Source organism: Herpailurus yagouaroundi, unplaced genomic scaffold, assembly GCF_014898765.1.
Source record: "Herpailurus yagouaroundi ecotype Mexico unplaced genomic scaffold, PumYag 160, whole genome shotgun sequence".
In the NCBI taxonomy this organism is placed as follows: Eukaryota; Metazoa; Chordata; class Mammalia; order Carnivora; family Felidae; genus Herpailurus; species Herpailurus yagouaroundi.
In genome coordinates this window covers 7,632,508-7,659,617 of record NW_024412401.1, presented here as the reverse complement: position 1 = coordinate 7,659,617, position 27,110 = coordinate 7,632,508, and the positions used below count along the sequence as shown (strand labels likewise).

Genomic DNA, 27,110 nt, shown 5'->3' with positions numbered 1-27,110 from the left:
CTCGCCATGACAGGCAGCATTCACAATCGGCTTATAGGCTCAGCTCCAGCACCAACCACTGGGTTCTGGAATTTTTTCTTAGGCTGTGTGGGCTTCTTAGAGATATGTTACAGTGAAGAGACACCAGGTGGTACCCAGGATGATATTCACTGGTGATTCATCCCTCTTCCGATCTTGGCTACCTCTTGCTCCGTTGACATAATGGATGTTGCTAGATGGGATTAAACAGCCCTCTCTTGAACTCCTTCACTGCCTCCTATCCCAGAGAAACTCAGCTTGGATGAGGCCCCGTTAGAATCCTGATCCAATGGTGTAAAGGAACCTTGGTTAATTTCTGTGGGAAGTGTGCTGGCTGGAGGCCATTTCCCCTTGCCGGTGAATTTTCATTCATGCCTCTCAGGCCCTCTCAGGCCATAGTGGCTAAGACCACTCTCCATGAGGCATTCATTGTCTGCAGGACACCAATCAGGTGCACAATGTACTCTGGCTTACGTGTACATGTTGTGTTCATCCTAGTCACGTGTGACACCCCTCTTTGTGCCCCCCTAAATGAGAGCCACCAGCTCTTGGAGATGCACCCCCACCTACCCCAGGATGCTGTCCTAAACACTTGAAAGCATGAGAATACTGAGCCCACCATCTCACCATCCTGTTGCTGTGTGCATTCGAGACTGTTCTAGCACACTGGCTTCCTTCTCATTCTTTTCTGCCTTTGCTTTAGTAAGCAACAAACATAATTCCCTTCACTTGGGCAGGTACTCTGACCTTGCCCTGCTTCCTCACTGTGCTTCGAGTTGCTGTGTCACCTGTTGTATTTTGGTTTTTCACTACTGTTGTTCCTTATCTTCCACCACCCTTAGCCTCGTTTTTGATATGTTCCTTTCGGTTCTTATCCCTCTGTCCCATTCATCCAAGGAAGCAGCCAAGAAACCATCTAGACATTGCCACAGCAGCAACAACATGTGAGCATTGTCAGACATGAACAGTTCCAACTTCCACGATATAAAAATAAAATAATTACAGACTATGTTTGTATTTATTTATACCTGATTCCACAAGAGGTGGGGTAAAAAATAATCACATCTGCCACAAGCAGATGTTTGACAGTTTGGAAGTGATACATGAAAACGTGTATGCGTATGGGTATATGGAGGGTTTGCATCTAAAAAGACCCATAAAATTGCAATGGTGTATCTTTCCTGTGTAGAATATGGTCTACACCCAACTTTGCAAACACAGAGCTGCCCACGTTCTGTTTCCTGAGCAAAGAACAGAGAATGCCAGCTGCTTATGCTACTGCTTTACCTCAGGAGAGGAGGAGAGGCTACAAAAAAATTAGTTGGCTGATATAATTCATCAACTTACTCTAAGATTTTACACACGCGCTTGTGCGTGTATTACGTGTAAAGCTACCATGAACGTGTGTTTAATATTTATGAAGGTATTTAGATCATTTCGGAATTCCAAGCTTGTGCGATGTCATATATATAGTAGACTACTGTTCTTAAAATACCCCCCCCAAAAAAATTATATTCTGCGGAATCAATCCCCAGAAGTCATTACAAAGACTTTCTTGTTATTTACACAAAATTCAATTTCTTATTGAAGTGCTTGCACCTTTTGTCATGTAGCTACAAAATCCAGAGTAGGCAGGTTTTTGCAGAAGCATAAGGATGAGGTGATTTTTCTCCCCAAGGCATAATTTTGTATCGGTGTGTTAAAATAGCTTTAGTAAAATTTTAGGCGCATGGAAAAAGAATATGTATATAGATATAGGTAAAGATACAGATATAGATATACGCATACTATATATATTCTATAATGTATAATATAAATGTAAAATGGAAGGATATGTCTTATTGTCTTTTAAGCTGGATCCTTCATCTTGCACACAAAACCCATCAATTACTAGTTGATTCATGTGTGGGTTTTCATTGGCGTCCTAAGTTAATGAGCCATGGAGGCTTTCTGCAGAATCACAGGAGTATCTCTTGAGTCTAATTAATTTCTTGAGGTTTATTGGGAGAGTGTTGTTATGACCGGGAAAAATATTTTTAACCTACTCACAATGTTGCTTAAAACAATCTGGAATTTTCAGATGAACAAGAATTAAAGTTTCTATTTTAGAATGGAACTAAGGAAACAGAAATGGCGCGTCCCGGCCTCCTCTCTTCCCCAACCCAGGCTGATTCAGCATCCCCAGATGATTCAGCACAGCATTGCTTTCTGCCAGTGGTGTCGGTGACAGTGAGTCCTTTGGTGATCTGTGCACAGGAGGGGCTGTTGATAGCCCCTCCCCACTGCAGTCTAAGGAGCCACAGGCGATGCCTCAAGCTGGGAGATGGGGCTGCTCTGTCACCTGCCTGAGCCAGGTGGCTTCCCTCTTCCAGAGCACTCCACACCTTTTTCAGCTCTTGTCAGCAGGCTGCACTCATGGTATTCAGTGTTTTCTATCTCATCTATGAGATAAAAGTGAACACGGAGTTCAGAACCTGGTTTTGCATTTTGGGTTTTCCCAGGTAGCCTCCTTAATCTCTAGGAAGCGGTTCTGTTGGAGAGGAGCTAGGAAATGAATTTCTGGGCCTGCTGTCCCATGGCAAGGACTCCCAGTCCTCAAGCCCCACTGGGCCTGGACATTGTCCTCGTTTGGCCCTTTCCCTTAGAGCGTCACCTCTATACAAACTATAGGGCTAGGCTAGACCCGGTGTGAACTTGCCAACTACTCTGTTTCATGGGATGTTAAAATAACTGTGTCCTATTCTGTAATGCAGGGCACATCCTACCCCCAGTAGAATAATATATTTTAAGTGATTTCTGAAAATGGGCCGTGAAAGCTGTCTGCCACATGGCCCATGTTTGCACATCTCTATATAGTTAACGATTGCGGAATTTGACAGTATAACTCTGAATCTGATTAATTAAGAATGTGTAAAAACAAAGTTCTTGCATTACAGCTCGTTCCTTATCTTTGTGTCTTTTACTGTGATGTTGTAGAACTTGGATCATATGGAAAACTAAAATATTATGACACAATGACTGAAGAAGGTAAGAATGATTTTAGAATTGTATGCATTGGCTTTTTTTTGTTTTTTCATTTATGGTGTCTGGTGCTTGCCCATTTTTTTTTTTTAATCTTTTCTTTTCCCTCTTTGCATGACTTCAGTGACATCGTGTGATTTATTATTCTTTCCACATTTTTGTCTAGTTTTTGCCATCGTGTTTATTTGGGATTGGAGATGTGCAATACCATGGGCAATCATGTTATTCCATTCAGATGCTCCAAACCATGTCAGTTGTGTAACACACACACAGAGAAATGGTGTCAGCGACGTAAGCCCAAGCACACACCCACTGTGTCAGCATTATTTCCCCCACGTGCTCACAACACGTAGAAACACATCCAATCAGCACTCTTAATATGCCCTGAATTTCAGAGGGAGTGGATGTTCTGATTGGTGCAAAGGAAAGAGTGATCTCAACTCCTCAACCCAAAACCAGCTAGAGACCAGTTTCTGGCGCAGACAGCTGTGAGCTCATGTCCTCAGTCCCCACAGTCCCTGCTCACTCATTCATCCAAGAGCGTTGCTCGGAAAGGCCGAGGCCACAGTTCCAGCCGGTGGAATTGAATTCACTGGGGTTCATGCTTTGTGAGACTGAGCATAGCCTTGTAACCATTTCCCCTGAGTAAATGAAGGCTGGCAGGGATTTATTTTTAAATGAATTTACTAATGAACTCCAGGCACCATTCCTGGAGCACAACCTTGACCCAATGAGAATCCCTTCTCTGAAATAAGGTCACCATGGAAGAACACTTGGAAAGGTTTCCTCTTGTGAAGGGAGTTACCCTGTTTCCCCCATTTCACCCCACACATGCCTCCATCTTTTGGGTAACAAATAATATTTATAAGGTATGAAACGTTTGGGTTTGTACATGATTTTTACGTTGATACCGACAAGCAATCAAAAGGTAGTCCAGAAGAGGAATCAGCTAATTTTGGCTTTGGACATGAGCGAAACTCCCCAATGTGTTGCATATCTTGTTTGCAGCTTCTAGTATTTCTAAGTTGCCTTAGCTTGCCCAAGATCTCCTAGTTGCTTTGCATCAAAGAAGCGGAACATCTGACAGCCCCTGGTAAGAGGAAGCTCCTCCGCCTCCCCGCCCCCGCACACAACTCTGGCTTCTGTACAACACCCAGGCTGTTCCTGCACTTTCAGTTAACCACTGTGGTGTTTTCTAAAGCAGCAGGCCCCTATTAGGGTCTCATGCCGGGCCCCGTTATGGCCCAGGATCCTCCCAACAACCTGGGGAAATGAGAGCGCCAGGGACAGAAAGCTACCTATGAGAATAAGTGTCCTACCACCAAGAGGATAGAAAGAGCAATCCAGACCTTAAAGGAGGGCTCCTGTGCCAGCTATTATTTGTATTCCATGTCTTCAGATCACTTGGGTTTTTATTGGCAACTGGCTTGAGAAGCCAAAGCTTTGGGACTCGCCTCTGGGCATCTCCCCAGCCCCCAGCCTCAGTTTCATGGCTCCAGCAGCAAGGTGGGGGGGGGGGAGGTCTGTTAGCTTCTCCCTGCCCTGTCACGACTGTCCACTCTCTCTCTTTCCTCTTTCCTGTCCTCTGCCGTCCACCCTTCACCTCCCATTCTTGGGGCAGCATCTGCCCTGCTCTTGCCTCAGTTGCCCCATTTCTCACCTACTCTGTTCCTTTCCTTCCTCTTTCCACATCCATTAGAGCAAGAGTCGGTGTCCTTTCTCGGCCTCCCTAAACCAGACAACCCAAGGCCACACCAAGATGCAAAAAAACAGTACTTCCAATCTGATCCACCCACCTAGTAACACGTGGGCTTTCTAGGCAGGAAAATAAAGTCAAAATCATGCCGGCCCTTAGCAGGGCTGTGAAATTGTGTTTGGGGGCCCTCATGGGCCACCTTTGACATTTCTTACGACTTCTCTTCACTTTCCCATCCCTTCTTGCGTATCCCTTTGTGTCCAGTTCTTAGCTGAACTTTCACCCCTACTACCGTAACAAGCTAATAGTGGCTCAGGCAGCATTTTTAAAGTGTGTTCTGTGATAAACTCATTTCATATGATGTCAGTAGGAATTTTGCCACACCCCAGAAATCAAGAAGGTAAGATTGATTTCCTAGTTTAATAAAGTGGAAGAGCTCCTGAGTTTTCTTTGCCACGTGACCTGTCAGAGGCTTCCGTGTGCACCTGTGCATTGCAGCATCGAGTAAAGCATAAAGAGGGATGAAGTTTCTTGCCCAGACTTCTTTGATGAAAGGCCTCTTTCTTCCACGGAACCTCTTGCGGGACTGTTTTAGAAATGCTGATCAAGGTGCTATCCTTCACTGGGAATAGGAGCCTCTGAAAGATTAAGAAGTGTTCCAGACACATAGCCATCCCTCTCAAGTACTCACAGAAATACTTTGGAATACTTTGGAACAGGTCTTCCTCTAGCCACATCAAGCCACACCCTTCACCTCCAGGACAAGCGAGGCCTGGCTTAAAGCTAATTCTGGGATTCTGTCTGAAAGATTCAAAGCCAGCCCAGGAACCTCAGACCAGGCAACAGCTACATGTGACTCCTTCAAACACTCGAGAGCCTCCCCCTCCCCTTCCCCCTGAAAATAGTAACTGTGATTTGTGCTGCTTCCATTTGTACCACAGAAGCAAGTGTCATAAAGATGTAGATGTTTGGGACAATCGCTGTAGGCTACCTAACCTTCAGGAAATGCCCCTCTCCATTTGAAGCATTTCTTTTCACACTTTTAGAAATGTGACTAGCTCTTGAGCAGGGCTTTATTGTAATTGCCCATATGACTAGTCCTCATTTGTAACTATTTCCAGGAAATCCTCTGGATGTTATGTGAGGTCAGCTACTTTAAATGAGGGCCTGTTTTTGCCCCCCTCAAGTGGAGCAGTGGAAAGATGGGTTATATATGCTACCCCATATCTTAAGGGGAATTGAGTGATGATTTCCTAAATAGAGAGAATTGTCTTGAACATATTCAGCTCGTTATTTTAAGGCCCTGCTATATGCAAATTATGTTGCTAGGTGCTTTGGGGAAATACGAGATTAAAAGGTGAGCAATTTGCCCCCCGCAGAATTTATAGACAGGGAGAAAAATGAAACACGGTAACCACTGAGCCACCAGGAAGAAAGTGGTAAGTACCATAGATATTCGGAAGAAAATGGCAGACTCCAGAAAGAGGAAGGATTGCTTTCAACCAGGGGGAAGATTTTGTGGAGAAAATGAACTGGGTTCCAAGGATCAGTAAATATGGGATAAACTGGGGAAGGAAGGGTGATAAGTTCTGACCTACCAGGCTGAGGATGGAATCAAAGGATAGGGACACACCAACCTTTACTGGCCACCTGCCAAGTGCAGTGGGTGTCATTTAATCCTTATAATGACCACACAAGGTGGATTTTTTCGAAGATGAGAAAGCCAAAGTTCAAAGTGTTCTATTAGATGAGGAAACTAAGACTCAGAGAAGTAAAGTATTTTGCTCTGGGACTCAGGGGTACTAAGTGGTCAATTGGGACCCAAAGTCAGGACCGTGGCACACCCAAGCTCTGCCCTCTTGGTACTGCTGTAGTTTGATGTACAAGGTGGGTGTGAGGAAATGGACCGTTCAAATTGGCGTCAGAATAGGGAATGGAAAGAAATGCTTGATGGAGACCAATCATGAGAAGGGTTTAAACTACAGACTTAGAATGAAGGCATCATAGAGTGAACAACAATGAGCTCCTGAATAAAACATGAACCGCTACTTGGACACTTCACCATAAAAAGGTTATTTTAATAAGACAATATACTCACTCTCAGACATTGGACAAAATCATGACATTTTGACAAAAAGTGACCTTGCCCTCAGAGCCCTCTCTCTCCCTCCCTCGTCTTCAGGTGCCTTAGAAACTAAACTGGAAGACCTCCCTAGGCCACACCCAGCCTCCTCCTCACCCCAAGCTAATCAGAATTTCATTCATCCATTCACTCATTCATTCATTCATTCGTTCATTCTCTAATACATCCACTCAACAACACTCAGTAAGTACCAGGCATTGGACCGAGTCCAGGGCTGATTGAAGACAGTCCTTCTAAAGAATTCACACTCTAGTGGGAGACACAGGCAAAGAGATGAGTAGTATGATGGACAGACCCAAGGTGCAGGGAGAGTCCAGTGGCAGGCATCATATTCAGTCTTGGGAAATGAGGACAGGCTTCTCAGAGAAGTGATGTCTGCATTGCCTCATTCCTGCATCCCAAGATGACAACACCTACTGGCCACCTGATCCTGTGTTCACTTAATAATAACTGAGCACCTGCTCTGTATGACACATTTTGCCAGACTTGATAGGTTAGTAAGGCTTACTCTTCCAAAGCACTGCATTTCCTTCTATAATAAGATGCCTCCAGGGATGCGAACAAATTACTCTAGAAGCGGCCTTTTGGTGACCTCAGACCACTCTACATGGGCAGCCATCCTTTTATCTCCTTGTGTAGTAATACTGCATATTCTTGAAAGAGCGATCTCCAATTTTTACCTGGAGCTAATAACCCATAGTGTATTTCTCACCTGCAGATATCCAAGTTACACACCATTCTCATTCTGGAAAACTCTCAAAAAGTTGAAGTTTGCTTTCTTACTAAAATTAGGTGCAAATGTAGAAAGCTAGCTCAAAAGAAAACATCCTTGTGTGGTTGAACACATGAATTAAAAGGAGAAGAGACCTTGCCATCCATTGTATTAGATGGAACTAACTTTTACTCTTTGGAGATAAACGTTCATAGAGACGTGTAGATAGGTAGATAGACAGAAATCCTGACTAATATCTTGCAAAGAAGCAATGTATAGGGAAGCTGCCTGCAGTGTACTGTCCTAAACTCATTGCCCCTTAACAGTAGCCATTTCCAGGAAAAATAATTTCTTTATCATTTAAAAAGTCTTTGTTCATTTGTGTAAGAAAAAAAGATATAAAAAGTTGTTGTAATGTCAAGGGCAAAAATTACAATTATCTTTTCCTTAATGAGATTAAAGATACTACTTCATGGCAACCAATAGCCCCTTTCTTTACCAAACTGAAAAGCTAATGTCTTAACCTGAATGATGGGGTCCTAAATTAAGCATGTGGCTGAGTTTTGAAAACCCCCATTATCTTAAAGAAGTAAAAGCCTTTAAGGTCACATAGTCTAGCCAGTCATTTGATGTTCTTAACTGCAGTGAAATAGTCCAGTTCTTTTTCAAGGAGAAATTGAATTTTGGAATACAATTTAACAGTATTTTCCATTACCAAAGATGTATCCTCTGAAAACGTAGTCCCAAAACAGATCTTTGGTATTACCTGTGGCCTTCACATTATAATTTAATCTTTGCCCAAATGGATAAGACTGTGTTACATACACTGATATATTAGGCAGGATATGTTCAGCTGTATATAGTAGAAAATCCGAATTAACAGTGGCTTTGGTCAGATGGAAGTTAATTTTTCTCTCAAGTAAAAGAGGTCCAGAGGTGGGCAGTATGTGGCAGATATGGAAGCTCTTCACTAATCCAAGACCAATCCCATCTTCTTCATAATCCTAGTATATGACTTTCAACCTCAAGGGCACCTTGTGGTCCAAGATGGCTGCTGGTAGAGCTCCAGTCATCATGTCTATATTCCAGGAAGGAGGAAGAGCCAACATGATTTTCCCCAGCTATTTTGTCTTCTTTTTGAGGAGGCTTCCCTTTAGACCCTTCCAGTAAAACTGCCCAAAACCAGTTACATGTCTACACCTCATTTCAAGGAAGCTCGGAGATGTAGTTTATTAAACTGGGTGATTTGCTGTCCCCCAGCTTTACGTATTATGTCACTAGGAAATGAAAAGGAAATAGATAACTGGATAGGCAACATGCAATCTCTCCTCAAAAGAGAAATATCACTTTTGTATAATTATATGTTGATAGGGAATATGGAGAACAGAGCAAGCTGTGTGAGGGATGTTGAGAATTCGTGTTAAATTTGAGATACCTGTGAGATATCCAAATGGAGATGTGGAGGAAGCAGTGGAAATGGAGTGTGTATCTTGGGAGAAAGGCCAGGGCTATGGATACAAATTTAGGAGTCATGCAATATAGGTGTTATTTAAAGCTACAGAACTGGAGAAGAATACTGACCTAATCAGTAGGGAAGAGGAGGTCAAGGTTGACCCTGTGGACTCCAAAGGTTAGAGTCTGGGAAGAAGGGGGAGACCCAGCAAGGAAAACTAGGGTGGACAGAGAACCGGGAGAGAAGGGCATCCCAGAAGCCAAATGAACTGTTCCACAAGAAGGCAATGAAAAGGTGATACCATCAATGAATTGACCAGTAAAATCAAAGAATTGCTGCCGTACAAAGAGAGTGATGGACGCAAAGTGAGATGCTTCAAGTCAGGAGTTTGGAAGTGGTACCATTATTGCTAATGATGAAGTCTAGATCTGACCACAGGAGTGGGTGAATAAGGTGAGCTAGGGGAGAGGGTAGCTGGAAATGAGCAGGTTAGGGTGGTGAGGAGCCAAGTGTTGCGGGGCTTACCTATTACCGAAGCTGGTAACAGGAGCTATGTAAAAGAGTAGCGGGTTCTGGAATGACAGAAGGTTGATGAGGAAGTCAGTTGCCATAGAGGTGGTAGAGGTGGCTTATGCTTCAAAGGCACAAGAAATGGTTTGGAAGTAGTGAGAAAGGGGGGATGGAATGTGGGCCATTTGGAGAGACAAGCACCTGCCCCTTTCAAGGGCCATGAGAGACAAAGGGCCCTCAGGAAACAGAAAGGCAAAGAGAATATTCAAAGCAGAGGTTAAGGACGTAGAGACAGATTTACTGGTGGCAGAGGTGTGAGATTGAGTCAGGTCAGGCATTTTCAGAGCCACATGGAGATGAAGGTCTGGATGGTGTTGGATCACCCAGAGGCTCCGCTGAAAGGAAAAGGATACAGGATGGAATGGGAACAACCTAACAATGTGTTAGAAGTTCTTACTTGGTAGGGGCCCCCCAGGCAGTTTGCACTGATAAAGTAGGGTCCATCTTTCCAGGATAGGGAGCACTGGGGAAGCCCTTAAGTCCAGCTGGGGGTGAGAAGGTTGAAGAAGGAGCCTTCCTCAATTCAGAGAGCGAGAGGGTTCAACCCAGCACAGGAAGACCTTTCCTACAGACATGGCCGAAGATGCAATGGCCTGCCTCAAAAGCCAGTGAGTCCCCTTCCTCTGGAGAAGCCAAGGTAGCCTCTGTCAGAAGAGTGTTCAGATAATGGACACCTTGATAGCCCTTTGAGTCCCATGTCCAAGATTCTTTCCTAGTTCCTTGTATTAAATGTGATGGCAGGCACTGGTTTAGAGTCTACTTCTGAGATTAAATCTTTTGAAAACTTGATCTTACATTTTGGGTAAGCTGCCACCAGGACTGTGGGTAGGTAGGTTCCTGGGCCACAGCTTCTGAAACAGAAGGCTTGTGTATTATTTGATCCAGTTCATAGACAAATTGTTTATTAATGTGGTTTTATATATAGGAGGTATTACAAAAGATAGTTCCTGTGAAATAGACCTTTAAAAGAATAACTACCTTCTCTTTTAGTTGCAAATACAAACTTTTAGCACAGTAAAAATTATAACTGCAAATTAATTTTAACTATTCCGTTTAATTATAAAAAAGCATTACATGCATACAGAAGTAAAAAGCAAACACGACATAAGGGAAAGCAATAAAAATGAGTCTCCCTTTTACCCCAGATTCCACTCATTCCTTAGAGTTAACCACTGTCATCTATTTTCTAACATACACGCTTTTCTTCTATACACCGTTCTCTATATCTGGCTTTTATTTATTAGCATATAGTGGAGACGTTTCCATATCAGCACTTTCCTTATCCTTTACTAGCTACATCGTATTCTACTGCTTGCCTCTTCCATGATAAGTCCTTCCCATCAGTCCCCTGTCAATGGCCATTTACAATATTTCCATTTCTGTTGATTTATCCAATTATTAGAACACCACATGAGCATCTTTCCCCATATAGCCAATTCTACTGAATGGAAGACATATACATATAAAATAAATCCCTAGAAATAGAAATACGAGATCAAAGCATATACACATTTCAGATTCTGAAAGCTATTGCCAAATTGCCCTCCAAAGGAATTGCACTAGCTGATGTTCCCACCAACAGTGAATGAGAGCTCCTCAAACCAACTTAATGAAGCCCCTTGAACAGTCCTTACAAAGCAGATCAGCCTTTGCATTGTAACTGCCTTCTAATTTACTGATTTCAGAAGCCAGATTTTTTTTTTTTTACCAAAGTTGAGTTAAAGCCAGGGTTCAGTTATGATGGAAGTCTTTCCTCTAAATTAAATGACAAGGCTATTCTTCCTACACCGAATATCCAATTTCCACCACATCATGTGCCCCCCTTAGCACAAGACTGTTGTCATCCCTGCAGAATATCTGAAAGGTACACTGCAAGTTAACTTTCTGCCTTCCAATTACCAGAAGTGGGGAGCCCCCGTTGTGCACGGACACCATTTCCCATACCATGTTACGTTTCATTCATTCCAGGTTCATGGTTTAACTCATTCAGTCCAACTTGCCATTACCGGAGGATTTTTCTAGCCACAGATGCTCTCGGTAAGGCTGAGCCTTACCCCTCCCCAACATGTACTGCCTCGCCATTTATTAACCACATTACTTTTTTAGAGATGTATTCTTACAAGTATCTCCTGGGGCTGGATCTTAGGAAGACAGCAGCCTAGTAGGTGCATAATCAGACTAACCAGCTAGTAACTGCTGTCAGATCTGTCAGAAAGACCAAACCAGCTGCGTGGGTGAATCCACGGTCTTCCTGAAAACCAGGACCAAGGAAGTCTAATTAGAATACATCCAGAGTTTCAGACTTCATTGCGTCTTATTTTCATGATCTAAACTGTCAGCAGTAAAAGCAGAAAGATCGGACCTGGCAAGTAAAGGCAGATTTTGCCACATTGCGTATGTAGAAGGTGTTAAGTTGCAGCAAAAGGCAAATTGTGGATGCTGCTTTTTGTCTATTTCTGACATCCCCAGAGCTGAAAATGCTAAGTTGCCTTCATTAGTCAAACTTGAATACTATTATTACAAGTTAATGATATAATTTCCCACCCCCATGAAGCTTTCTCTTACAAAAAAGAAAAAGTGGGAATCTGTAATACCAGGAGGCTGGCATGTTCAATTATGCATGGTAAGATTCTCTTTTGATTACATCTGAAATGAACTGAACCATGTCACTTTAGTCATGGACCACTAAGCCCTCAGTAGCATTTAGTTAAGAACACTCAGCATGTGTCGGCACTTCTGTCGCAAAACCATGCTTCAAATGAGATCTACAGGCGCCGGTTTACCATGTAACATTGAGGATTCCAGAAACTAGGAAATAGGAGCTCAAACCAACTGACGATTCACAGACACATGAAATCCTGGTGACAGGAGATGACGTATGTACGTGAAACAGTGGCTGCTCCTGAATAAATGCCAGCCAAATCTAAGATCTTTCATTTCACATCAGGATAAATAATTGGGTGATATATAGGCTCATCAGAAGAAAGAACTGTTTCATGTTCTGTTTTTTATATAAAAGAGTAGCCATTCAATACATATGTATTCAGCACCCACGATGTGTCAGGTGCTGTGAACAAATAACAACTTGGCCCAAATGAATACGTTAATGTCACAACCCACTTGCAGAGACACACCCAAGATATGGGCTTTGAAAACTGACTCTGGAGAGATCTTTTGCACCCATTCGGTGGTAGTGGGGCTAGATGTTGGCAAGTCTTGAGATCTGAGGCCTGCCCTATAAAGTGATTGTTTATTCGTTTATCTCTCAGATACCCACAAGGGGCAAGGGACGGGAACACGAGAAAGACAGTCAAACCTTCCATCAACTGTCAGCCGCTACCTGGCTCAGAACTCCAAAGCTGAGATCAGAGAAACCCCTTTGAGAATTTCGAACCCCTTTGAGCCATTTGTATCCGTGTATATGAGACAGAAATTTTTGGGAAATTAAGTTCCTAAAATAATAAAGCAGGTGACCTAAAATGATAAAGAACATTAGCTCTCAAGCGGTGTCAGCCTCAGCTAAGGTCAGTAAGCTGGCTCTTTTCCTGAGACACTGTATTCTGCCATTGATCCTCGCTGTGAGTTTTTTGGTTTGTGAAATCCCAATTTTGCCTGGGTTTGATTAGATTATATGCTTTTTAAAAAGCCTCAAAATAGATAAATATTGACTGTAAACACTATTAGACTTTAGAGGCTTAATCACAGCATTAACCAAGAAGAGTGCCTGGTGAGTTTTCAGCAGTGTTTCTGCAGGTTTCCGGTCCTTCCTTGTTTCTCTACCCCCAGAAGGAACATAAGCTATGAATAGATTTTTATACAGCAAGTGCTCTAACCAACACACACACACACACACACACACACACACACACACACACACACCCTTTGTTGTTTGTGTTAATGTTGGTATATTCATAAATACTTATTGAGGACCAGCCTAGGAAGTAGGCATTGGGGAGCAGATGAAAAATGGTAGCCCTATCCAGCTGGTTGGAGAGAGGTGAGTAGAATACCTCTGAGGGTCTATGATAACTGGTATGATAGGGTGGATATCAGTGCTGTGATAGAGAAACGTACCAGGGTGCCTTGCCAGCCCAGGAAAGGAATTCAGGGAAAGTTTCCTGAAAGATGAGATGCTTTGAAGCAGAGTCTTAAAAAGGAGTGAGACATGCAAAGAACAAGTGTGGAGCATTCCAAGCCACAAGAAGTGTAACTTAAAAACTGGGAGATCAGTCAAGAGACTGTAACCGACATCCACACTGGAAATGTTGGATCTAAAGTGTTCAAAAGTAGACTCTGAAGGAGTTGGTAACTAATTGAATGTGGAGTACAAGGGGACCTCTAAGATGGCTAGAAAACACTGTGAGTGAGAAATCACCAATAGAAAGTGCAAGCAGATGGACACATTCCTAGGAGGAAGACAATGGGTGGGAGTGGCGGGCATGTTGAGTTTTACTGTGAAGGGGACTTGCAAGTGAAGTGTTCAGAAGTCCATTGGATAAGAGGATCAGAGCTAGAGATCTGAATTTGGGAATCACTGATATTCAGGTGGAGGTCCATTGGGTTCTTTGGCAGAATGTGGGGGTGGGGGACAGGGAGCGAGGAGGGAGCCTGAGGAATAGTGTGACACCTAAGTGTCACTCTCAGGAGTCCTGGAAAATCAGTTTGGACTGGGATGAAGAATATCAGATGCACTGAGAGACCCAGTCATGTGGAGGCAAAAGTGGCCAAGGGTGGATTCAGTGGAGCAATGCTGACAAAGGCCGGGTGCACGGTGAAGAGGTGAGCAAAGGAGCCCCGGCGACCCAGAGGTACCAGCATAGGCTGACCTCTCCAGAGGCTTGGCTGTGAAGGGAAGGCAAGTGAGGGCAGTGCCAGCAGGAAACCTCAAGTCAAGAGAAAGGTTCCCAGTGGAGAGACTTAACCATGATTATATGCTGAGGGGAAAGGAAGGACTGAAGAGTCATAGTGAGTGAGTAGGCAAAGGCACGACAGAGTCAAGGAACTGGAATAAAGGACAAAAATCTCAATCTTTAAGATATCAACTTTTGAAAAGCATTGGAAATCTTCCAAAATATTTATGAAAGCATTCCATATTTCCACTGATAAGGTGACCCTGCTAGGGGAGTTGATAGGATCAGTTCACATGCGGACAGATTCATTCTTTACAGTTGATTCCAAAGGTCATTCTTCTGGAAAATCATTTTTTAAAGCCTTAATAAGGAAATCTGGCTGCTTCATTTCATTGTATGATGGCCAGCCGTTGAGATACAATTATGTATATATTCTCATTAATTACAGAAACTAGTCCTATGATTAGCTCTATAAAAATAACTACAACCAAATTATGTTGATTACCTTATTATATGGTTCATTCACAGAATATTTACTAAAGACATTTTACAAAATACTTTATTACAATACTAGTTTAATTTCCATTATCAGTGTAGTCGTAACAACCAGTTTTACATGATGCTTCACAAAAATTAGAAAAAATGATTTAGAGGTTGTGCTTCAAAAATAAATTTAAGAATAAATAAACTCTATGTTCTTGGCATTTTTGCTTAAGATGAAAAATTTTGTAATGTTTTCCTTTCAAGAATAAAAATCAGGGTGCACCTGGCTGGCTCAGTCATTAGAGCATGTGACTCTTGATCTCAAGATCATGAGTTCAAGCCCCATTTTGGGCATAGAGCTTACTTTTAAAAAGAAAAGAAAGAAAAGAATAAAAATCAGGCCAGATCCTGTGAGGTGAATAATCTGCTCCATGAGGACAGTTTGTAGAATGGAAGAGGAGTTTATTCCTTCAAGCTGCTGAGTGGTATCTTGTATCTTGGAACTTTCCCTATTCTCTGAGTTTCCATACCCTTCTGAGAAGGCCCCCACCATCATGAATCTTAAGTCCTTGTTTTTTGTCTCTCTGTCTCCAGGCTGTGACTCTACAAGGGCACCAGCTAGATTTATCTTATTCACCAAACACTGCCTGGTACATAGCACGGGTCTGGTTCATATTTACAGAGTGGATGATTGTTTGTGATCCGTACTCACTTGAAAGCAAAGCTCACATTCCTAAGAGAGCTGATGTAGGGAGAACTTCACTGGAATTCAGTGAGTGCATACACTGTGCCAAGCATCATTCTAAGATGCTTGTTGAGGGATAAAAGATGGTGAGAGGAGGTCCCTTCCCCAGAGCAACCTGCTACCTGATGGGAAAGCAGTCATGTGAGCAGCCAACTGAAAGAAATAAGCACTACGATGAGGTATAATCAAAGTGCCATGGGAATGATGGATTTCCACTTGGGAAGGGGGGTGTGAATATCATTAGATACCTTCAGGTTGGGCCTTCAGTGAGGCCTTAACAAATGGGAAGCATTTTAATGAACAAGGAGGAGCCAAAGCCCCCTTTTCAACCTTCTGTGCCTTCTTCTGTGCTCTCTGTACCTCCTCTGTGTCGCACAGGCCCCTCTCAGCACCTACTTTGCCAGCCCTGGTGATGTGCAGAAAGAGGATGACTGGCATGCCCCTGGACTGTGGACACCTAGTCCACCCCATTTTCTCCTATTTACCTTCAGAAAGTTCCTGGGATTCCACATGTAGGCTCAGTCCCACTGGGGCCTTGGGTTTGCATAGACCTGGAAGGATTTACTTTGGGTCATTAGCCAACAAGAAACATATTAAGGAGTGGTTGCCTCAACTGCTTGCCTGGAAACCCAAACACAATGATTTATCAAGCCCTACAGGGCTCTGGGGATGCCATAGGGAACAAAACCAATGGAAAGCCCTCCCCTCATGGAGCTTGGCTGCTAATGGAAAGCAACAGATAATCAATAGTAATGATGATATAGTATATTAGATGGCGATAAATGTTTTAGAGAAAACAAGCTGGGGATAGGAAGTGCTGGAGAGAGAGAGGCTGCAGTTTTAAATAGGCTGCTCAGAGAAGCCTCTGAGAAGGTGAGATTTGAAGAAATACTTGAAGGAGTTGAGAGAGTGAACTCAATGGATCTCTGGGGGAAGAACATTCCAGGTAGGGGGACCAGCAAATGCCATGGCTCTGAGGTGGGACACCAAGGAGGCCAGCATGGCTGGAGCAGAGTGAGACTGGAGAGAGGGAAAGGATGAGGCAGGGCAGCCTAGGTGGCTAAACCTCCTTACAGGTCCTTGTAACGACCTTGACTTTCACCTTGACCTGGAGAGCCACTGCAGGATTTTGTCCAGAGGAGTGACATGATCTGATTGATCACGAAGGATACCAGGATGAGACTGGCCTGGGTGACTGGTTAGTAGACCAGCAAGGTCACTGCTGAGACCACGGGGGGAGGAAGGAGAAGTGGCCAGATTCCGAAATATTTTGGAAGTAGAGATACCAGACTTGCTGATAGATCGCATGTGGGCTGCGAGAGAAAGAGAGAAGCCCAGGATAGCCCCAAGGTCAGTGTTTGCTTATTGCCACGTCAGTTACATTGCATCCCTCCTCAGAGTGACGATGGCCTCTCTGACTTGAGTCTGTGATTCCAGAGGGGAAAAAAAGGCAATGAATAAACAGGAGGAACATTCAGCTGCACTTTTGCTTTTTAAGCTACCTGCCAAGTCGTAAACTTCAAAGACAGAGATAGGAAAGGCAGAACTGAAAACACAAAAATAGATTTCAAAACACTGTGTTCAAGTTTTGCCTTCTGTTTCATTTTTTTCTTTTCTTCTCCCAAACTAAGGTCTGTTCACTGAAGTGTGTGTGGCTGCTCCCATTTGCATCTATATATCTCTTTTGTCCCATCTCTTCTGCGTTGCTGATGCTCCGAATGTTCCGTAGGAGCCAGGACCTAATTGATCACCAACCCCAAGGGTTCTTTTGTAACACCGCCTATTACAGGCTTGGTGATAAAGAGGTGAAGGAATTTCCTGGGACTGTTTTGATTAACAGCTGAACAGAAATGAAATCCACTGCTGTGCAGCTTGGGGCTTCTCTTTCACGTCTGGGTGATAGGGTCAAGGATTTTGATTCCTGATTGGTTTTCCAAACTTGTTCTTATTCACATTAGGGCCTTACACTCTGATCTTTTCTTCTGCTCTTCCCTGCCACCCCCTCAACACACACTCCCCTGCGGATATTCAGCTGGTATTCTTTTGCAAACTTCAGGACAGGCTAAACTATATTAAAACTGTGTACTAGGTTTTGACGTAGGTGCCTCACGATTTGAACAGAGTTTGCTATTTCTGAGATTTTAAGTATACAAATATCTGTCGCTGTGTAAAAATACAACACTTCGAGGCTTTGCACTACAACAGAGTGTATTTTTTAAGGTTGCCTTAAAACATGTAAAAAATCACTCCTGCCCTCACTTTGAAAAGTACCCCAAAATGTCTTCATTCTTCATCCCCAGGCACAGGGCTGCAGTTGTTTCTGACATCTGTCCCTCTGTGTCAACCCTAACGCCAGCGTGGAGTCCATGCCTCAAATAGTTTATGGAAGTGGCCCCCTTACTGCCAAGGTCTCCTGCACCAGAGGCTGCTAAACATGAACTCTGTTGTGAATATCTCTTTTTCTTCTCAGTACTTCATCAGAAGGATGTCCTATCATTCCTCTCCATAATAATAACCATTTCAGAGTGACAACTCCTTTACTGTATATCAGAGCCCGTCTAAACACCTGATGCATATTAACGCATTGAGCCTTCCAACAGCTGTATGAGAAGGGTGTTCTTATTATCCCTGTTTTAAAATTCTGAGCCTGAGACACAGGAGGTAATACCCTTGTGCACCGGAAAGGTCTTGGAGCACACAGATCCATTGTGCAGCCGTAATTCCTTGCCTGCACTCTGTCCCCACAGGTGATGGGAGAAGACTGATCATCATCTTTCCATTTTGAGATTGCGAAGATATCAGTGTTTAAGACACAGAACGTCAGCTCTGTCACCTTGACCTTCTCCATCTCAGAAAGGTGTAAAGTGATCCTTTTCCTAATCGGTTTGGAACTGACTCGGGAGGCCTCACTGAAACCTGAACACCAATCCAAGTAGGCTTAGGTGTCAGGTGAGGGTGTAGCTAATTCTCCAGACTCACATGTCTGGACTGATAGAGAAGACGCCAGCGCTTCTCCTAAGGCGGCTCAGGGCCCTGTCACCTTGACCCTGTGGTTTCCGTTACTTTTTCTTTTTCCTCTTATTTACAGATTTCTTCTGATGCCACGCGTCATGATAAGCCCCTTGCACACATTTTCTCACTTAAGCTTTGCATCGGACTCATGAGCCAGTGCCGTAGGAATCCCTGTTTAACAGATGGAATCCCTGTTTAACTCACCCAGCAGAGCCAGTGAAAGAGGCAGGGCTTAAACCCAGATCCACCTTTGAACCCAGTCATGTCCAAAATTGAACCACAATACTGTGCTGTCCCACACACACACAGACACACACACACACACACACACACACACACCCTACTGGGTGTTCTGCCCAGCTTGTGGCTTCAGGCTAAACAGGTCCAGAACTCACCATGCCTTCCTACCCCGAGGCCCAGAGGGTCTTTGAGAATCACTGCTTCTGCGCTGGCTTCTGCCCCAGAGACCTCATGCTTTCTCTTGTCTGGCTAGCCATCCTCACATCTGTTCTCAGGGGGTGCCCTGTGGCAATCCCTGGCATGTCCATTGGGCTAAAATGGGCATGCCTGGCTTTGTCAGGCTCTGCCCCACCACCCTCCAAGAGCACACCTGTGTGTTGAATTCCAAAGGTGGCATTTCACTGCTGCTTTTCTCGAAAGGACTCTTGGAGGGAAAATCCTTTTAGGCCACTGAGCAGCCATTGTCAGCACTGGGAATGCAGAATGGTAATCAGGTCATGCTAACTGGGATGAAGGTTGAATTTCAAAAGTTGCAGAGGTGAGTGGGAAGGAGAGATCCCAGCCAGCCTCTGCAGCTTTGTCCTGTTGCCCCTAGGGCTAAGCCCCAAGAGAACAAATAGAGCTAATCCCTCCCACCTTTCAGAAGCTTAGAAAGTCCCAACTGCTGCTGCAGTGGGAAAAGTAGAAACACACTCTCTAGAAAGCCCTTGCTGACCTGTAAAAACGTTCAGGACCCTATGAAATCCCAAGTCTAGAGTCATTTCCTACCCTATGCTCCTAGCCTCCCTTTAGAGGATTTGGGAAAGCCAGCCCATGAGTGGCTGTGGCCAACACCGTGGCCGAACCCTTCCATGCTTTTGGGTCCCTTTTACTATCATTTCTCCCTGGTATACATCTAAACTCTGAAAAATACTCCTGTAACCACAAACAAGATGTGATTAGCTGTTTTCTATCAAATAGTTTCTCTGCCATGATTCATGACTTTGGGGCATTCCTGGGGTTGGGTTATTTCAGATTATGTTCCCACAGGTTTATTTGTCTCTTCTTCTGAATATTTCCTGCTTTCTTACTATTTTTTTAAGTAATTTTTAAACAGCAGTATTTGATCCTTTTCATCTCACAGAGATCCAGGAGGTTCCAAGTTCAAAGAATGACCCTGAAACCACTGAACGGTTTGATTAGTAAGATCATTCTCTCCTATAATGTTTCAGAACTTGTCTTTTCCATCTCCTGAACTTTTTAGCAAATGATGTGAGGACATCTTGGAATTGTCTTCCACGAGAAGTACCACTCTTCAGGCTTAAGGCTGCAGAGTATGGACAGCCACGCTTCATTATTTGTCTCATCTCCAGATGAGACGAGGTTTGGCAGCCAGGACAGTGGCTCGCATCAACACTGCCTCGGCAACGTCCAGGCAATCACAGCCCCCTGCCTACCTCCTCCCTCCTTCCTCTTCTCATTTTCATTCCTTTCTTAGTCCCTTTTGCCTCCTCCTTCTCCTCGTCCCCAGGCTTTCTTTTCTTCCCCATTTTCTTCTCAGAATTTCTCTCAGAAACTAAATAGAAACAGCCAAATTCAAAACACCTTTCAGCGTGGTGAACCTAACGCTCACCTTCAACATCCCTCAAGGATGGACATCATGCCTATCACCTCCTCCTGTTTTCTCATTCTTTCTGAAGCCCAAGCCACATCCTAACCTACTTTGTTCTGTGTAATGGTTCCTTTCCTATTTCCTTCGAGAGGGTGCGCTCTGGTGCACATTCATTGCCTACAATGAGGCACTCTCATCCTAGAGACTGCCTTTGCAGTAGCAAGATGTCTAGGCCTATGACTGATGGAGCTTGGAAGCAGAAAGGGCTCCATCCTGTGTCACCTTCCCCATGGCATCAGCTGATCCCACTCTAGTTTACGGCTTCTGTCACCACCACCCCCCCCCCCCAGGTGACGCAAGTCACTACTTTGGCGACACCCCATGATTTCCATCCTTGAGGAAGGAAGGCTAAGTGGACGCCAACCTGCCATGGCCCATCCTAGGAAAAGAGACTCTCGAAGAGAAACATTTGGGTTTTGCTTGAGTTTGGTTCACTTTTTGGTCTGACTAGAGAAGCAAAATGAGATCTTCTGCAATACGCTGCTAGAGAATCCAGCCAACGCACATGCCTACTGAGAAAATTGTAGAGGTTGTGGTGTATTGAAGGACTCGTCATATCTGAATCTAGGCAATAACCAGTCAGTTTAAAATGAGGCTCCTTTGTGCCTTGAATGTTCTTGGTGGGGGGGGTGGGGGGGTGGGAATCAAGGACTAAAAGAGAATGTACTATGTTTCACTAATTTCTACATTTTTGCATGCTTTTTGTTTCCTGTGCTTGTTGCATGCATTTAACCATTAACTATGTCAATAATGGAGAAGAAATTAAGTGTTATTCTTGTGGTATAGTCTGTTTTAAATGACTGTTTTGAGAATTTTGAGTGTTTTTTCCAGCACCTTTCCCTAAGCATCCCATCACTGACAGACATTACTTGCTCTGCTCAGTTGATCATTCTTTGCCCTGAATCCCCAGATGGAATCTGTTGCCTCCTTGATGCTTTAATCGCAGCTGACTCAGCTCATTCAGAAAGCTGGGATGCATGCTCCCAACTCATTTAGACTCTTCAATGTTAATTAAGATAGATGGTTGAACAACTCAAAGGACCCTTGGGCTTGGATTTCCATTGTCACAAGCCAATTCTGAGATGAACATTTAATTCCAGAGTAATGGTTGTGTCTCCAGAGCATCTCTGTGTCTTTGGAGTTGTTTTGGATCTCAGCAGGAGGGGGAGTTTTAGTGATGATTGGTGCCTTCATTTATTTTGTAAGCAATTGGAAGGGAGGGAAAGAGGTCCGAGTCAAACCTCCCAACTATGGTCTGGGAGCTTGAGATTCTCACACAGATTTGGGCTAAAGAATCCACAAAGGTAAGAAAGTACCCTTCCTGTAGGGCATAGGGCATTTGGGTTGAGCAGAAAGTTGTGGTCGCTGCTATCGTACAGCATAACTGAGGAAGCCACATGCGTGTTGCACCAATGCTTCGCCATTTTCCACAAGCCCCTCTCTTTGTCTTCCTCCTCACTGTGTCTCCTTTCCACTGCTTTCTCTTGCTTCAGGGAGGTTCAGAGAAAAGGCTTCTATTCTCCACAAGATCGCCAAGAAGAAATGCCAGGTGGATGAGAACGAGAGGCAGAACAGGGCTGCCAATCACGTGGGTGAGTGCAGAGAAACTTCATCCCATGCCTTTTCTGGAGTGCTTGGAGGGGAGCAGAGATGGAGGACCCAGCATGGGCACCCTTGACTTAGTGCAGATGTGCAACCCTGCAGCTCAGCCCATTGCTGGGTGTCAGGAAGAGCCCATTTCCCATGCGGGGTACAGGACATGAATGGATGCACTGTGTCACCTGCACTAGGGGACTCCAAAAAGAGTAAATGATTCTATGAGGAACCAAAGTAAAATCAGCTTCTATCCAGGCATTTCCCTTGAAGAGTAGAAAATCACTTCATTTCAGGAATTCCACATAAAGAGGATACACACGCGCGCGCACACACACACACACACACACACACACACACACACATACACACACACCTGTCATTTAATGTTTAACAAAAGGTGAAATTCTCCTTTCTGAAATTCTTGCCTGGTAACCAGATACTTACACTGTAGACTTATGATCTTGCCTACCCCACACCCGCTAAGTTAGCAGATGGTTCACTTGGTCACCCCTAAACTGAGTGTCAGGGTCCCTATGAGACAGCCCCACCTCTCCTTTCTTAAGAATTCGTCAATACTAGCCCAGGTCTTTTTTGGCTGACTTTTTTCTGAGCACCTGTGTGACCAGATCGTGACACTCAGACATCTTATTTTAACTTGGAACATGATGTTCCTCCTCTCCTGTCTGCAACTATAATATAACTCACTAATTCCAAATTCAAACTAAATTTAACCTAATCTGTATCTATGCTACAAACGATGCTATTGCCCAAGAAACTGCAGTTATCTGCAGACAAAATTCAGCAGTGTTGCACTCAAAATATATAACATTCCTTAGAAGAGTTTCTGCCTCCCCTGTTATCCTGACTTCTAGTTCCGGGAAAATCTTTGGCCAAGAAACAGTTAAGATTCCATTGGGTATGAAAAGATAAACTTGGGGATGCCTGGGTGGCTCAGTCAGTTAAGTGTCTGACTTCGGCTCAGGTCACGATCTCACGTCCGTGGGTTTAAACCCTATATGAGGCTCCGTGCTGATAGCTCATAGCCTGGAGCCTGCTTCAGGTTCTGTGTCTCCCTCTCTCTCTGTCCCTCCCCTGCTCATGCTCGCTCACTCTCTCTCTCTCTCTCAAAAATAAATTAAAAACATTAAAAAGAAAAGATAAACTTGAAGGGAATAAGCTGAGTTGTTAAATGTCATGTGCAGGAGGTTTTCTCCTTACCTGTTCATGTCTGTTCTCAGACATCTTACTTCCTCTTTGGGACCTGATAATCCCATGTTAGCCGAGGTCAGGTTTGGCCATTGCAGGCTGGTCTTAAAGTTGTCTCACTTCAACCAATAGATACCCCAAAGCCCAGTTTCAGTATTTCCTGAGGTTTTAGTATTTGGTATTTTTAATAACTGGACCCAGCATATTGGGATTAACCGGCAGGGTCACACACAGCAGAACATCACATACATAACACTGTCACTATTAAAAACATGGAAAGTTGAAATAAATTTGAGTGTCTGTGGCTTTCCATGTTTAAATATATTTGTGCCTCTGGGGGCATCTGGGTGGCTCAGGTGGTTAAGCATGTGACTCTTGGTTCTGGCTGTCTCGATCTCCGGGTTCGTGAGTTTCAGCCCGGCGTTGGGCTCCATGCTGACAGTGCCGAGCCTGCTTGGAATTCTCTCTCTCCCTCTCCCCCCTCCCCTGCTCGCTCTCTCTGTCTCTCCCCACAAGTAAATAAATAAACTTAATTAAAAACGATTTATGCCTCTGTATTCCGCAACTGAGTACGTGAATAAACAAATACTTCCCCATGATTTCCGAAATTTGGCCACTTCAAAGTCAATAGTTTTTATGTGACGACAAAAATATCTTCCAGAGGAAGTTACTAGGGGGAATAAAAAAACATTCTGACACTCTGTGAGCAGTCTGGTGCTGCTCGGATCTGATGCTGATGAGCATTACGATATTCCTGGCGACCCTGACATTGAACCACACAGCCTCATTGTCTCCTGAAATCCGAGGATTACCCAGCGCAGCCAGGGGGCCTAAACACCTTTATACTTCCCTCCCACTGAAGTCATTGGCAGACCTTGGTAGCGCCTGATGACAGATCACCTGAGGTGCTCCTCTGAGCCCAGAAAAAATAAATATTGTAGCGCAAGGCAGTTACTGTGATAACGATCAGATGGTTTACCCGTCTCTGTTCCAGCACTGTGCTAAGTGCTTTGTATGCATTTTTTAATTTAATTTTTATAGGCGTGTCCTTTCATTGCATTGTTGTCAGTAGTCGTGGTGTTAGTACATCACTCTGGTTTCACAGACGAGGAAGCTAAATCGCAGAGCAGTTAAATTACTCGCTAAGGGTCCCATAGCATGAGCAGTAGAGCCAGAGTAAGAACCTGGGCCGGCCTGTGATGTCCAGCGTCCCAGAGTCCAGTGACCCCGAAGTCACTTCTCAACTCCCAGAGGAAATCTGGAAGCTGTGCTTTGTGACCTGCAGCTTCATGCTAGCGAGACGTTACCTCTCCCTTAGGAATGACGGACTTTGGCCTCTGTGTCTTGTTCAGCTTCCTCTTGCCTTGCTTGCGATAGGATGCCCAGGTGGGGAACGTTTTGAGTCGCATTCTGCAGGCTTTTTGAGAAGGCCAGGCTCTTGACCCTACCCCCACCACCTAGATTTCAGCAGAGCTGTGCGCTCCCAGAGCCTAGAGAATTAGAGCCAGAAGCAGTGGGCCTTAAGGTCAACCGGTTGGAACCCCCTCGGTTTTTTTTTTTATTTAAAAAAATTTTTTTAATTTTTTTTAATGTTTATTTATTTTTGAGAGAGAGAGAGAGAGAGAGAGTCAGAGCATGAGCAGGAGAGGGGCAGACAAAGAGGGAGACACAGAATCAGAAGCAGGCTCCAGGCTCTGAGCCGTCAGCATAGAGCCCGATGCAGGACTTGAACCCACAAACCATGAGATCGTGACCTGAACCGAAGTCAGACACTTAACCAGCTGAGCCACCCAGGCACCCCTGAACTCCCTCATTTTACAGCTAAGGTTCCTGAAACCTGGCGGAAGGGGGAGACTTGCCTAAAATGGCAGCCCGATAGTGGTGGAACAGAGCCTAGGACCCAAGTCTCCTGGGGCCCTAGCCAATAAATACCCCTTCCAGAATGTAATACAAAAGAAAAGAGCCTGTTGTTAAAAATATATAGGAGGGGTGTGGTCTTGGGTATAAATAGTAGTATGTAGACTGAGCATGTTTTGGTGAAAAAATGTCTGTGTTCATGTTCTTGAATGGCTACTTGGTGAATTTGCCTAGTCTAGAGAATGCACACCATGGGAACTGAAAGGGCACTCAAGATGTCAGGCCAGAGTAAGAGAGCCAGAGAGCTATTAAAGAGAGGAAGAACACTGATTTGCTAAAAGATGTTGGGGAGAATGGGAAAAATCCTCTGTCATTTGGCACAACCCTAACCCCAGGCCTCACCACCCCTCTGGCCCGACATTTTAGGATGTTCTTTCCCGTGTGGCTCTTACCCCCCATTGACTCCATTTGCTTTCTTTGTGTGTGTCTGAATTATATCACAGAAAAAATCGAGCTCCCAAACAGCACCAGCACAGAGGTTGAAATGACACCAACCAGTGATGCTTCAGAACCTGTGCAAAATGGAAATCTCTCCCACACCATGGAAGCCGCAGAAGGCCAGGTATGGCTTTTTTCCATTGGTCTTCTGGGCCACTGCTCCTGCTGCTGCCTTAATGTAGACGCACAGGCCCCACACTCTCCTCGGAGGCCCAAGCTCCTGACAGGGCAGATATCGGACAGAATCATTTCTCTTTGTGTGTATTTCTCAGTACCAGCAAAGGGCCCCACCTGTGTCAAGCTCTTGGTTTATTGAATGAATACATATGTTATCTAAGCCACTGTTTCTCAGAGTGAGAGTGGCGGCCTCATACATTTAATCTCCTGGAGGTAAAAATGCAGATCCCTGGGCCACACTCCAGACCTGATGAAACAGAAATTGGGGAAATGGCACCCAGGTATCAGCATTTTTAACTCACTTTCCAGGTGATTCTTAATAAATGATAAGGTCTGATGGCTGTTGCAGTCTAATCCTTTCTCTGTGTCTTTAAGATCAAGGTTCAGTAACAGGGAAACTACAGCCATCATGCCTCAGTTAACCCTCTTTGACCTTCCCGGTCTTTGCAATGGAAATTAACCAATACTCTGGCCCATTCCACCACAGATTTGGTACTAGGCACTTTACATATGATACGGCCTTTCAGCGTCACAGCTGAAGGTATAGGCCTTTACCGTCTTCATTTTACACTTGAGGAAGCTAAGGCTTGACAAGACGAACTGGTTAATCAGTGTTACCTAGCTAATAGGTGGGTAGTTGAGCTGAGATTCAATCTCAGGACCGTCTAAATACAGCGTCTGCACAAATTCCACCCCGCGGCACTGCTTCTGGACCCCAGTGATTCACAAAAGTAAACAGAACCACCCAGAAGTAAATGATGCTTGCCAGATTTCTGGCTCTCATCCTCATCAAGTGAATCAGAATTTCTAAGGCAGAGAGCCCCAACTCACATTTTAATCAGGCACCCTAGATCAGCGCTCCACAAACTCAGATGTGTTTACAAAGCTCCTGGGGGATCATATTAAAATGCAGCTTGTGATTTGTCAGGTCTGGAGTGGTCCCGGAGTCTGCAATTCTAACGAGTCCCCTGGTGATTCTGCTGCTGCTGGTGCAAGGGCCACACTTTGAATAGCACTGCTCTAAAGTTTGTGACCTACTTCTCTAGATAGAATTTTCGCAATGAGCTGAAAAGTTACACAGTGCCCACAAATAGAAGCCAGACTACAACAAATCTATTTCAGCATTCTCTCCTCCTTTATACCAGGATACACTCTGTAATGGAGCCTGTCCCTGGGGGGGGG

The 27,110-nt window shown here is 44.3% G+C and overlaps 1 protein-coding gene across 3 annotated transcripts in view; it reads left to right on the top strand.

The window, feature by feature from the left end:
- SLC24A2 (solute carrier family 24 member 2) overlaps positions 1-27,110 on the top strand; it is a 245,143-nt gene that overhangs the window by 176,719 nt on the left and 41,314 nt on the right. For 2 of the 3 annotated variants that reach the window (XM_040481362.1, XM_040481360.1), the window contains exons 5-7: positions 2,995-3,045; positions 22,088-22,186; positions 25,757-25,875. In XM_040481362.1, the coding sequence (XP_040337296.1) occupies positions 2,995-3,045; positions 22,088-22,186; positions 25,757-25,875 (269 nt within the window). The remainder of the gene's footprint in view (positions 1-2,994; positions 3,046-22,087; positions 22,187-25,756; positions 25,876-27,110) is intronic. The other variant, XM_040481361.1, reaches the window with a different exon arrangement.